This window comes from Amblyraja radiata, chromosome 1, assembly GCF_010909765.2.
Source record: "Amblyraja radiata isolate CabotCenter1 chromosome 1, sAmbRad1.1.pri, whole genome shotgun sequence".
NCBI classification, from domain to species: domain Eukaryota; kingdom Metazoa; phylum Chordata; class Chondrichthyes; order Rajiformes; family Rajidae; genus Amblyraja; species Amblyraja radiata.
The window spans coordinates 168,069,815-168,082,820 of NC_045956.1; the positions used below are offsets into that span (position 1 = coordinate 168,069,815).

A 13,006-nucleotide genomic window follows, 5' to 3' on the forward strand; every position below is an offset into this window, starting at 1 on the left:
GGTGCCCCTGTAGAAGGTCCTTAGATTAACAGTAGGGAGACCTGCTTTTCTTAGTCTCCGGAGAGGGTGGAGCCGCTGCTGAGCTCTTTTGATCACTGCTGTGGTGTTGGTCGTTGAGGTCAGGTCATCCGCCAGGTGAAGTCCCAAGAACTTCACACTGCTGAACCTCTCCACAGCAGCTCCATCAATATGCAGCTGAGTGTGTTGTTGTTTTCCAGCCCTCCTGAAATCGATCACCATTTCCTTTGTCTTTTCCACATTGAGGGCGAGATTGTGAGATCAGCACCACTCCGTAAGCAGCTCCACCTCCATCCTGTACGCCGACTCATTGTTGTCACTGATGAGACCCACCACTGTTGTGTCATCAGCGAACTTGTTGATATAATTATTGCTGAGTCTGGCAGTACAGTCATGAGTAAGCAGACTGAACAGCAGGGGGCTTAGGACACAGCCTTGGGGTCAGCCAGTGCTCACAGCGATGGTTCTTGATGTCCGACTGCCCACCCGGACTGTCTGCTTAAGTACAGTTCACAAGGAATCAAAGCACAGTGGTGCAGGTGGTGGAGATGTTGCTTTACAGAGCTGGAGACCCAAGTTCAATCCCGACCTCAGGTGCTGTCTGTGTAGAGTTTGCATGCTCTCCTTGTGACAGCAGGGGTTTTCTCCCATATCCCAAAGACCGGCGGATTTGTAAGTTAATTGGCCACTGTAAATTGCCCATGGTGTGTAGGAAAGTGGATGAGAAAGTGGGATAACATAGAACTAGTGTGAACGGGTGATCAAAGGTCAACATGGTGGGTCGAAGGGCCTGTTTCCATGCTGTACGAAGTACAAGATGCTGGATTTTGGAGGCATGAAGAAATGAAACAGAGGCAATAATCCCAAATGCAAAGCTTTGACAAATGAAGAATCAGAGCAATAATCCCAAATGCAAAGCTTTGACAAATGAAGAATCAGCAATCAACGATGGATGAAAAGATTGCATTCTAACTTGGAGCACAGGGCTGTACTGATCTTAGACAAGGGGAAGCAAGTTAATATCAGTGAAGACACTAAAGGATTTGAAGAGGATAAGAATGATTTCAAAACGAAGGCATTGCGTTCAAGGCAAAGTGCGCACTAAGAAAATCATGGGGAAACACGTAATTTTAGATTACTTTAGAGATTCAGTGCTGAAACAGGCCCTTCGGCCCACCGAGCCCGCACCATACATTAGCATCTTCAATCTAAAATGGTGCCGGTGAGACGGCAGATTGTCGCGTGCAGCTGTGTGTAGTGTGTAGTGTGTATATTTATTTAGTATTATATAGGATTATTAGTGTGTATGCTTAGTTAGTATTTTACTAGACTACGTATAAGTGTTATAGCTACAACTATTGCGTGTTGTTGAGTTCTTAATCAAGACTTAACCATACTATCTGGGGGAACGGGAGTGGAGTGGAAATATGTGCCTGATATCGGCCAGACGGGCGGAGCAAACTGCCGTGGTATATACCCCAGGGACTGCTAAGCCTGGTACATGGCTCAATATTCGGGATTCGACATGACATATCGAGGGAACTCTTACAGAGGAGACATCGGGGAACGCGTGCAGGGGTGAAGAGAAACAAGAGGAGGTTGACGAGAACATGGAGAGAGACTTTCAAACCAGCCCTTCCATCTATCACCATGGGAAATGTTCGCTGTCTAACGAACAAATTAGACGAATTAGAAACCCTGGTCAGGTACCAGAAAGTGTACCGGGAGAGCAGCATCGTTAGCCTGACAGAAACGTGGCTGACGGAAAACACGCCCGATTCTTTGATCAGTTTCACCGGCTTCAGGACGATACGAGCGGACAGGGACACCGGAGCGAGCGGTAAGCAGAAAGGGGGGGGGCTTTTACTGCTCGTCAATAACAAGTGGTGTAACCCTAATCACGCTACTATCAAAGAACAGATATGCAACAAGGACATTGAACTTTTAGCGGTTAGTTTAAGACCATATTACCTACCCAGGGAGTTCACTGTGGTGGTAGCCATTGTTGTTTACATTCCTCCATCTGCCAAGGCGGAAGTCGCGTGTGACGTGCTGCACACCACTATAGCGAGACTCCAGTCCAAGTACCCAGAGGCGTTCATTGTTGTGTCTGGAGATTACAACCATGTCTGTCTCTCTAAGACTTTGCCCACTTTTAAACAGTTTATTGATCAAGCTTTTCCCTTTGAGAATAGGGAAGATTCAAACAAGAGGACATGACTTCAGAATTAAGGGACAGAAGTTTAGGGGTAACATGAGGGGGAACCTCTTTACTCAGAGAGTGGTAGCGGTGTGGAATGAGCTTCCAGTGGAAGTGGTGGCGGCAGGTTCGTTGGTATCATTTAAGAATAAATTGGATAGGCATATGGATGAGAAGGGAATGGAGGGTTATGGTATGAGTGCAGGCAGGTGGGACTAAGGGAAAAAAATTGTTCGGCGCGGACTTGTAGGGCCGAGATGGCCTGTTTCCGTGCTGTAATTGTTATATGGTTATATGGTTATTGACTGTACAACCAGAGGTGATAAAACGCTGGATCTCTTGTATTCAAATGTGAAAAATGCATACAAATGTACTGCACTGCCCCCTCTTGGTCGATCAGACCATGTTATGCTACATCTCTCTCCCTCCTACACACCAGCTGCCAAGAGGCTGCCTGTCACCACCAGAACATCAAGAGACTGGTATCCTGAGGCAGATGAAGCCCTGAGGTATTGTTTTGAGACAACAGATTGGGATGTGTTCTGTGAGGAGTATGGGGAAGACATTGACGGCCTAACAGAATGCATTACCCATTACATCAATTTCTGTTATGATGACATCATGCCATCCAGGGTAATTCGTTGCTACCCTAATAACAAACCTTGGATTACCAGCAGCCTGAAGGCCTTACTAAATGAGAAGAAAAAGGCTTTCAGGGAGGGCGACAGGAATAAAATCAAAGAACTTCAAAAGGAACTGAAGGTGAGGATTAAGGAGGGGAAAGAAGCCTATAGGTTCAAATTAGAACGACAGCTGCAGCAAGATGGAGTGAAGCAGGTATGGGCTGGAATGCGAAAGATCACGGGCATGAAGCAGAAGGGCGGTACACTGCCTGATGGTGAACAGAGTCTGGCTGATGATCTGAACAGATTTTTCAACAGATTTGACTGCCCCACACCACCCCAGCCTCCCCCACCTGGTCTGCTGACCATTGCTGCTTCCTCTCCACCTCCCCTCCCTCTCTCCAACACTCCTGAGATGTCACCTGTACGGAGTCCCCTCTTTCCACCTCCCACTCCACCAGCAGCCCCACCTATGACTCTTCATACTACTCAGGTCAAGATGATGCTGGACAGACTGAAGCCAGGGAAAGCAGTGGGGCCTGATGACACCAGCCCAAGGCTACTGAAGACCTGCTCTTCAGAGCTGTGTGGTATTCTAACACACCTGTTCAACCTGAGCTTGCGTCTACAGAAGGTTCCAAGGCTGTGGAAAACATCTTGCCTGGTACCTGTCCCAAAGAAGACCCATCCCACTCACCACAATGACTACAGACCAGTAGCGCTCACTTCACATATTATGAAGACATTTGAGAGACTTGTCCTCTCCTACATCAGGACTAGTGTGTCAACTCAAATGGATCCTTTACAGTTTGCATATCAGCCTAACATCAGTGTCGATGATGCCCTCGTTTACATGCTGCAGAGGGTGTACACACATTTGGACACTACTGATGCATCTGTAAGGATTACATTTTTTGACTTCACAAGCGCCTTTTAACACAATTTAGCCCCGACTGCTAGGGGAGAAGATGGAGAAGATGAAAGTGGATCCATCACTGGTACTGTGGTGTTTGGATTACCTTTCCCTCAGACCACAGTACGTGCGCCTACTGAACAATGTCTCAAGCACCATCTTGAGCAGCACAGGGGCTCCACAAGGAACTGTGCTGGCTCCATTCCTGTTTACCATCTACACCGCGGATCTCGGATTTTCGGATGACACAGCTGTTGTCGGCCTCATCAAAGGGGGCAATGAGGAGGAGTATAGAGACATAATAAGCAACTTTGTGGAGTGGAGTGCACACAATAACCTCCATCTTAACACCACAAAAACCAAGGAGATAGTTGTGGACTTCAGGAGGGGGAGGAGGAGGACTCAAGCAACACCAATCACCATTAAGGGCACTGAGGTGGAGGTGGTCGCTAACCACAGGTACCTTGGTGTGCAGCTTGACAGTGAGCTGAACTGGAAGTGTCATATGGAGGCGGTGTACAGGAAGGGACAAAGTCGACTGTATTTTTTAAGGAGGCTGAGGTCATTTAACATCTGCCAACCCCTGCTGTGCAGTGTCTACCATTCAGTGGTGGCCAGTGCTCTGTTTTTTGCTGTGGCCTGTTGGGGAGATGGCGCCCGCATAGCGGACAAAAACAGACTGGACAAGCTGATCAGGAAGGCCGGCTCAGTGGTCGGGGCTGAGCAACGAACGGTCCAGCAGGTGGCAGAGGCCAGAACTCTGAACAAACTGGGTTCAATAATGACCAACCCCACTCACCCACTCCATGCCCTGAAGGTGATCAAGAGCAGCATCTTCAGTCAGAGACTGATTGCACCAATGTGCAAAACTGAGAGACATAGGAAGTCTTGTATACCAGCTGCTATAAGGTTATATAATGCGCATAAATTACTGCACTTTTTTTTTCATTCATTGTATTTTAACTTGTATTTTAACTTGTATTTTAACTTGTTAAGTATGGAAGCTATTTGAGGAAATGTGTGGTGTTATGTCTGTCTTGAAGCTGTCGTGGCACTGTAATTTCCTGTAAAGGATTATTAAAGGTATAATCAATCAATCAATCATCCTACGCACTAGGAAGAATTTACAATTTTTTTCCGAATCCAATCTACCTAAAAAATTGTTTGTCTTTGGAATGTGGGAGGAAACCAGAGTACCCAGAGAAATCCCACGGTCTCACGGTGCAAACTCCATACCAATAGCAACTGTGGTCCAGATCGAATTTGGGTCTCTGGCACTGTAAGGCAGCAACTCTACTGCTGTGCCACTACTGTGCCGCCACTAATCCTTAATCCTAGAGGAAAATAAATGCAGAGAGGAGAATAATGTTCCTAATTTGATGGCTGACAATTAAGTTCTTACCTTGGGAACCAAATACTGTTGGTCAGTGCTGGCAAGCAGGTAGGCCTCTGCTCGCCCCAGTTCATTCTGTGGGAAGTGAGCATTCATCTCGTCGCCGTCAAAGTCAGCGTTGTAGGCTTTGCAGTTGGCATAGTGAAGCCGCAGGACTTTCTCCCCAGGTAGAACCCGCGCCCGGTGGGCTTGGATGGAAGGCCTATGCAGCGTGGGTTGGCGGTTCAGCAGCAGGACGTCACCGTTCTTAATGTGCCGACACACCTTTGGAAGATAGTACCGTAACAATTCATTGTTATATAATCCAATTTACCGAAACCCACAAGACCAGCAGCAGATTCTCTGTCATTCCTGACGACTCAAATCTGAAGGATCAACATGATCATTTTGGCCTTATCATTCCACAGAGTTCCACCGAACCTCTCTCTGCTCAGAATATGAATGCATCGACTTATTTGAGAGGATAGAGCAGCCCACATATGCCTATTCAAGGTGGGCGATTATCCAAATCTTTACAGATTAAAAATTAGTTTGTATTGTGTCACATATAACATGGTACCGTAAAAAACCTATTGCTGCATGCCAACCAGTCAGCGTAAAGACTATACATTACTACAATTGAGCCATCCATTGTGTACAGATATGTGATAAAGGGAATAACATTTATGTCCAGTAAAGTCCGAATAATTATAGTCAGAGGGTCTCCAATGAGGTATATAGTAGCTCAGGACCACTCACTAGCAGTTGCTAGGATGGTTCAGTTGACTGATAACAACTAGGAAGAATCTGGAGGTGTTCGTTTTTACACTTCTGTATGTGGGAGACCCTGCCTGGTGGGAGTGGGGAGAAGAGGGAGTGATGTGCAACTCCCCCTACAGTATTCAACTGCTGTGTAATAACCAACAGGAAGTTATTAGGGAAAGGCAGGACGAAAATAGGTCATTTTTCTGAGAGAGATTGGGGCAGATGGGTATTCTAGATCCTCTCCATCTTGTGCATTCTTAGCTCTAATAACCTGAGACTGCTCATTCTTTCCCTGTCGCAAACATAACATCCTGTGCAAGAAAGAAAGGCTTTTAACTATGCAGCATCTTTTACAGCACTTTCCAAACGTCTATAGATCAATCGCAGTGAATTGGCAGCAGAGTCACTATTGTAAGCATTGTAAGAAAAGCTGCATTTTTTGTAACAAGACTTTTGAAATGAGATTGTGCATGCTAGGACTTTAATTCTTGGAGTGCAGGAAGCTGAGGAGTGATCTTAGAAACATAGAAAATAGGTGTAGGCCATTTAGCCCTTTGAGCCAGCACCGCCATTCAATATGATCAGGCTGATCATCCTAAATCAGTACCGCGTTCCCACTTTCTCCCCATATCCCGTGATTCCGTTGGCCCTTATAGAAGTGTTTAAAATTAGGAATGGAATTGATAGGGTGAATGCACAAAGTCTTTTACCCAGAGTCAGGGAATCAAGAAGACATCGGTTCAAGGTTAGAGGGGAAAGATTTAATAGTAACCCAAGGAGCAACCTTTTCCACTCAGAGTGTGAAGTGTATGAGCTGCCAGAGGAGGTAGTTGAGATAGGTACAATAACATTTAAAACACAGGTCTACGAGTAGGAAAGCTTTAGAGGGATATCGACCAAATGCAGGCAAATAGAACGGGTTGGGTGTAAAGGACCTATTTCCTTGCCGTAAGATAGTGAGCAGATCATTTTTTTTCTAAATAGTTAATTGGGTAGATATAGGTCAGGAGTCTGGAATTGCTTACCACGCCTTTCACTACCATCCAGCAGAGGTGGAACGCCGACACTCAGTTAAATATCTCATTGGAAAGTCAGTATCACTGATAGTTCTACATAGGAGCACGAGGATAGAGAAATCCCTGGACTCGGGTTTAAACCTTGCTTTAATATTGGCTTCACTGAAATTCTGTTCATTGTAAAACAGGTTGTGAAGTGCTACAGTGGTAAAGGTAGTTCTGCTATAATATGATAGTTGTATTCGCTTTATAGAAAATTGCATTATAAAAACAATTCTGACAATGGAGAAAAGGTTTTGGGGGCTAGAGAGGGTTTCAGACTTGCAATTACAAAGTTAGCTTGGCATATTCAAAAGCAAAGACTATTTAAATAACTAGAAGTTTATTTTGTTACTGCAGGCTAAAAATATTCAAGGCTACATAGACAGAAAAGAATAACAGATGTTGGAACCTTGAGCAAAACATCAACTGCTGGAGGAATTCAGTAAGTCAGGCAGCATCTATGGAGGGAATGGACAGGCAATGTTTTGGGTCAGGACCTTTCTTCAAAGAGTCAAACAGACTTTGCCAGACCCGTTGACTTCCTTCGGCATTTTGTGTTTGGTCAATTTCCAAAATAACTTTTAAGTAGTTTTCTAGTCCCCGGTGGAAATAGCGTTATAACTAATTTGTTCCGCATGATACAAATGGTGTCCCCTCATTCATCAGCCGCATTATATCCAATTAGTTATGGAAACACGCATTGTATCAGAAATCCATGTACTTTCGACACAACCAGATTGCTTCCTGGCCCATTAATCGATCTTAACACCATTCATTTTTGTCCTGTTGTTATATTGTCCTCCCCCCGATCGGAAAAGGTGTGGCTCTCATGGAGTGATTGACGAGAGATTCTCAACATTTAAAAAAAAACTAATAACACTTTTATTTTTCATTGATGGGAAGAATTCTCTGCACCTGCTCAGCGGAGGGGGACTGAGTAAGATGGCCAAAAATCACAGCCGTAAGTGGTAGCGTTTTATCTAAAATCAATATACAGTGCAAACAGGAAGTAAGTGCATTTACAGTAGTGCCTTACAACTTCAAACCAAAGCTCCCAAGCCACCACTTGCAGTAAGTAGTGCCTTTCAACTTCATGCCACCATTTGCAGTGCCTTTCAACTTAATGCCAAAGCACCCAAGCTACAATTTGCAGTAAGTAGTGACTTTCAACCTCATGTCACCATTTGCAGTAAGTAGCGCCTTTCAACTTCAAGCCACAATTTGCAGTAAGTAGTGCCTTTCAACTTCAAGCCAATGCACCCACGCCCCCATTTGCAGTAAGTAATGCATTTAAACTTCAAGCCATTGCACCCAAGCTACCATCTTCTTCTATGTTCTTCTATGTAGTTTTTTTTTTTTGGCGGTTGGCAAACAATTTTTTAGTGCAAGCTACCATCTGCAGTAAGTAGTGCCTTTCAACTTCAAGCCACACCCAAGCCATCATTTGCAGTAAGTAGTGCCTTTCAACTTCAAGCCAAAGCTCCCAAGCCTCCATTTGCAGTAAGTAGTGCCTTTCAACTTCAAGTCAAAGCTCCCAAGCCACCATTTGCAGTAAGTAGTGCCTTTCAACTTCATGCCACCATTTGCAGTAAGTGGTGTCTTTCAACTTCAAGCCACACCCAAGCCACACCCAAGCCTCCATTTGCAGTAAGTATTGCCTTTCAACTTCATGCCACCATTTGCAGTAAGTGGTGTCTTTCAACTTCAAGCCACACCCAAGCCATCATTTGCAGGAAGTAGTGCCTTTCAACTTCAAAGCTCCCAAGCCACCATTTGCAGTAAGTAGTGCCTTTCAACTTCAAGCCAAAGTAACCAAGCCACCATTTGCAGTAAGTAGTGCCTTTCAACTTCAAACCAAAGCTCCCAGGCCACCATTTGCAGTAAGTAGTGCTTTCAACTTCAAGCCAAAGCACCCAAGCCACCATTTGCAGTAAGTAGTGCCTTTCAACTTCATGCCACCATTTGCAGTAAGTAATGCCTTTCAACTTCAAGCCATTGCACCCAAGCCAACCATTTGCAGTAAGTAGTGCCTTTCAACTGCAAGCCACAATTTGCAGTAAGTAGTGCCTTTCAACTTCAAGCCAATGCACCCACGCCCCCCATTTGCAGTAAGTAGTGCCTTTCAACTTCAAGCCACACCCAAGCCATCATTTGCAGGAAGTAGTGCCTTTCAACTTCAAGTCAAAGCTCCCAAGCCATAATTTGCAGTAAGTAGTGCCTTTCAACTTCATGCCACCATTTGCAATAAGTGGTGTCTTTCAACTTCAAGCCACACCCAAGCCACCATTTGCAGTAAGTAGTGCCTTTCAACTTCAAGTCAAAGTAATGCCTTTCAACTTCAAGTCTGGAGCGCTAGTATGAACCATTTTAGAACCAATAGTGACCCTCTGCCTTCCTCCATCTTGAAGAGACTGTGTGGCACACCACTTCCTGGTTTTATAGTCCCTCCCCCCTGCCGCCAGTGGGGGCAGCAGAGAGAATGGGGAATTTTGTTAAAACATTAATATCTCTGTCATTTTTAATCGACGGGAAAAATCCTCGGCACACATGCGGCGGAGGGGGGCTCTGAGCGAGGTGGCCAAAAATGACGGCCGTAGGTGGCGGCGTTCTCTCGGAAATCGCATCACAGATGGCCAAAACCGGTCAAGAACAGACAGACAGACAGATAGATAGATAGACAGATAGATAAATAAAATCAACTTGAAAACTTTTCATTTTCAATGACTCCCACTTACAATTTTCAACCCTGAGTTCTGCTCTCCAGTACTGGGAGTCAGTAGTTGTTTGGCGATGGCCTCTCTCTGGCTTGTATTGCTTGCATTGAGAATAGTCCGTGTTCCATCTTCATTGATGACCATGGAAGCCCCTGGATGTATATTCGGCCCATTTACCACTGCCTGCCTCAGCTCCTGCACGTTCCAAGGTGTCACTGGTTGAGGATAAGTCAGTTTTGTAGCAAAGACCTTCAAAAAAATAAAAAGGGCAGAAAAAGTAATTTAGACTCTCGCACCATTATCGACATCCATGGGTAGCACACCCAAACTGAAAAAAAAGTGTATCATTGTTAACATGGAACAATTATAAACAGGGTATTTAAGGCAGATGAGAGGCTTTTAGATAGGCACATTGGTATGTAGGGAATGGTGGGATTAGATAACATGCAGGCAGAAGGAAATAATTTGGCATCATGTTTGGCAGACATTTGTGGGCTGAAGGATCTGTTCCAATGTTATAGGGGTCAGAATGAACACATTAACTATTTCATGCAAATCAATACAAAAGTGGGTGGTTAAGATGTTTGTGAAATATTGCAGCAGGGCTTGATCGCTTGGTCAAGTGGGCTGAGGAATGGTTGATGGAATTTAATACAGAGAAATGTCAGGTTTTACATTTTGGGACCTGCAACAAGGGCAGGACCTACACATAGGCCTCTGGGGGGGGGGGGGGGGGGTGTTGTAGAGCAGAGGGATCTAGGAATGCAAGTGAATGGTTCCTTGAAGGTCGAGAGTATATTGGCCTACGGCATCACTTCCTGGTTTGGGAGCTGCAAGGCTTATGAGCAAAACCAACTCAACACGATAGTGAAGACGGCCAGCAGGATCATTGGTGCCCCACTCCCTTTCCTGTTGGAGATCTATAAGAAGCGGAGCATCAGCAGAGCCATCTCCATTATTAAGGACCCCTATCATCCATCACACCACATCTTCTCCATTCTGCCATCTGGGAAGAGGTACAGGAGCATCAGCTGCAAAACCAGCAGGATGCTACACAGCTTCTTCCCACAGGCAATAAGACTGGTTAATGGACTGTGTCCCCTCCCCATATATCATACATCAACACATTTAACCTCGCCCATACCAGGACAGCTAGGCACCTGTCAAAGCACTGTTCGGTCTGAATGTCTGTTTTTATTTTATTGTACTTTTTAGGCCTATTTTTTTAGATATGGTAATTTTAATTTTTTAAAGCTTATGTATTTATTCTGTTTTTATTAACTGCACTGAATGGGAACTGAATGGGAACTTTTCACACAAGTGGGCTGAGGAATGGTTGATGGAAATGGTTGATTGATATACCCACCACCCTTTCACACAAAGGGTGGTGGGTATATGGAACAAGCTGCCAAGGAAGGTAGTTGAGGCTGGGATTATCCCAACATTTAAGAAACAGTTAGACAGGTACATGGATAGGACATGTATGGAGGGATATGGACCAAACGCAGGCAGGTGGGACAAGTGTAGCTGGGACATGTCGGGCGGTGTGGTCAAGTTGGGCCGAAGGACCTGGTTCCACATTGAACAAAAGATGACTGAACTTCCTTAAACGTCATCATTCCGAATGCTTCCAATAATCGGAAGCATCATAGTGGGAGACTATGAAAAGATTCAGTCGGCTGTCTACACTGGTAACAAGTACAGGGGCCTCGTGAGACCACACCTGGTGCATTGTGTGCAGTTTTAGTCTCCTAATTTGAGGAAAGTCATTCTTGCTATAGTGGGAGTGCAGCGTTGGTTCACCAGGTTAATTCCGGGGATGGCGTGAATGGATCGATTGGGCTTATATTTACTGGAATTTAGGAGGATGAGAGGATATCTTACAGAAACGTAAAATTATTAAGGGGTTGGACAGGTTAGATGCAGGAAAACATTTTCACCCAGGGAATTGTGAATCTGTGCAATTCCCTGCCACAAAAGGCAGTGGAGGCCAATTCACTGGATATTTTCAAGAGTTAGATAGAGCTCTTAGGGCTAACGGGATCAAGGGATATGGAGAGAAAGCAGGAACGGGGTACTGATTTTGAAAGATTAGCCATAAACATATTGAATGGCAGTGCTGGCTCGAAGGGCCAAATGGCCTACTCCTGCACCTATTTTCTATGTTTCTATGTTGACAAGTTATAGAAGTAGAATTTAGTCATGGCTGCCACCTAATGCCATTTTTCTGCCTTCTCCCCGTAACCCTTGACACTCGTTCTAAACAAGAATCAAGAAATATATACAGATGGTAGTCAGACAGGGCAGATTTCAAGCAGAAATTCATTTTCCTAATCTCATGGCATGATGTGGCTGCAGACGCAGCTACTTGCCGTTCGACAAGGCAGCTGTTTCCTCCCACACTCCAAAGGCGTACAGGTTTATATGTTAATTGACTTTGGTAAAAATTGTAACTTGTCCCTAGCGTGTAGGACAGTGTTAGTGTGCGGGGATCGCTGGTCAGTGCGGACTCGGCAGGCCAAAGGGTCAGTTTCTGTGCTGTATCTCTAAACGAAACAAATCTGAATTCACAAAACATCTGGCTAAATTCTGCAAATTGAATTTAAAATCTGCAATTACTGTAATTTGCTAGGCAGCCAGTTTTCACACATCATGATTCCATAAGCAGGAATGAGATAACACACCAATTACATTTTTGTCGCGTTGGTCCAGGGATAAAGGATTAGAAACTAGAGAACTCACTGCTTTCGACATTACAAAGTATCTAGGAATCTGACAGGGATTTAGATTGAAAGAAGAAATCAAGTTCAAACTAACAAGACCTTTGCAAATGTTTGCAAAATACTCTTATCACACAAAATTGTAAGAATTGTAAGATGTAGATGGCACAGTAAAATATACAAAAAAGGATTTGGATCAGCAACATAGCCAGACAAACTCAGCAAAATTTGTTTATTACTGGCCAATGTAAAGATATCACATAAATAGTACAATCTATGAGTTCCAATGGAAGGAGCATATAATTAAACTTTAACTCTTTCTTCCCCACTGATATTGTCTGACTTGATGAGTTCTTAGTTTTTCTTTGTACAGTAAATGAATAGGACTGCATTAGGAGCTGACAATATTGGATTTACCAATACTGACTAGTGGGGTGCCGCAAGGCTCAGTGCAGGGCCCCCATTTATTTACATATATTAACGATTTAGACGAGGAAATTAAATCTGATATCTCCAAGTTTGACAATAGACAATATACAATAGGTGCAGGAGTAGGCCATTTAGCCCTTCGAGCCAGCACCGCCATTCAATGTGATCATGGCTGATCATCACCAATCAGTAAC

General features: G+C 44.5%; 1 protein-coding gene across 1 annotated transcript in view; it reads right to left on the reverse strand.

Moving 5' to 3' along the window:
• polr1a (RNA polymerase I subunit A) overlaps positions 1 to 13,006 on the reverse strand; it is a 151,741-nt gene that overhangs the window by 93,523 nt on the left and 45,212 nt on the right. The window contains exons 12-13 of the mRNA XM_033039941.1: positions 9,685 to 9,912; positions 5,157 to 5,411 (exon numbers count right to left, since the gene is read on the reverse strand). Coding sequence (XP_032895832.1) covers positions 5,157 to 5,411; positions 9,685 to 9,912 — 483 coding nt within the window. The remainder of the gene's footprint in view (positions 1 to 5,156; positions 5,412 to 9,684; positions 9,913 to 13,006) is intronic.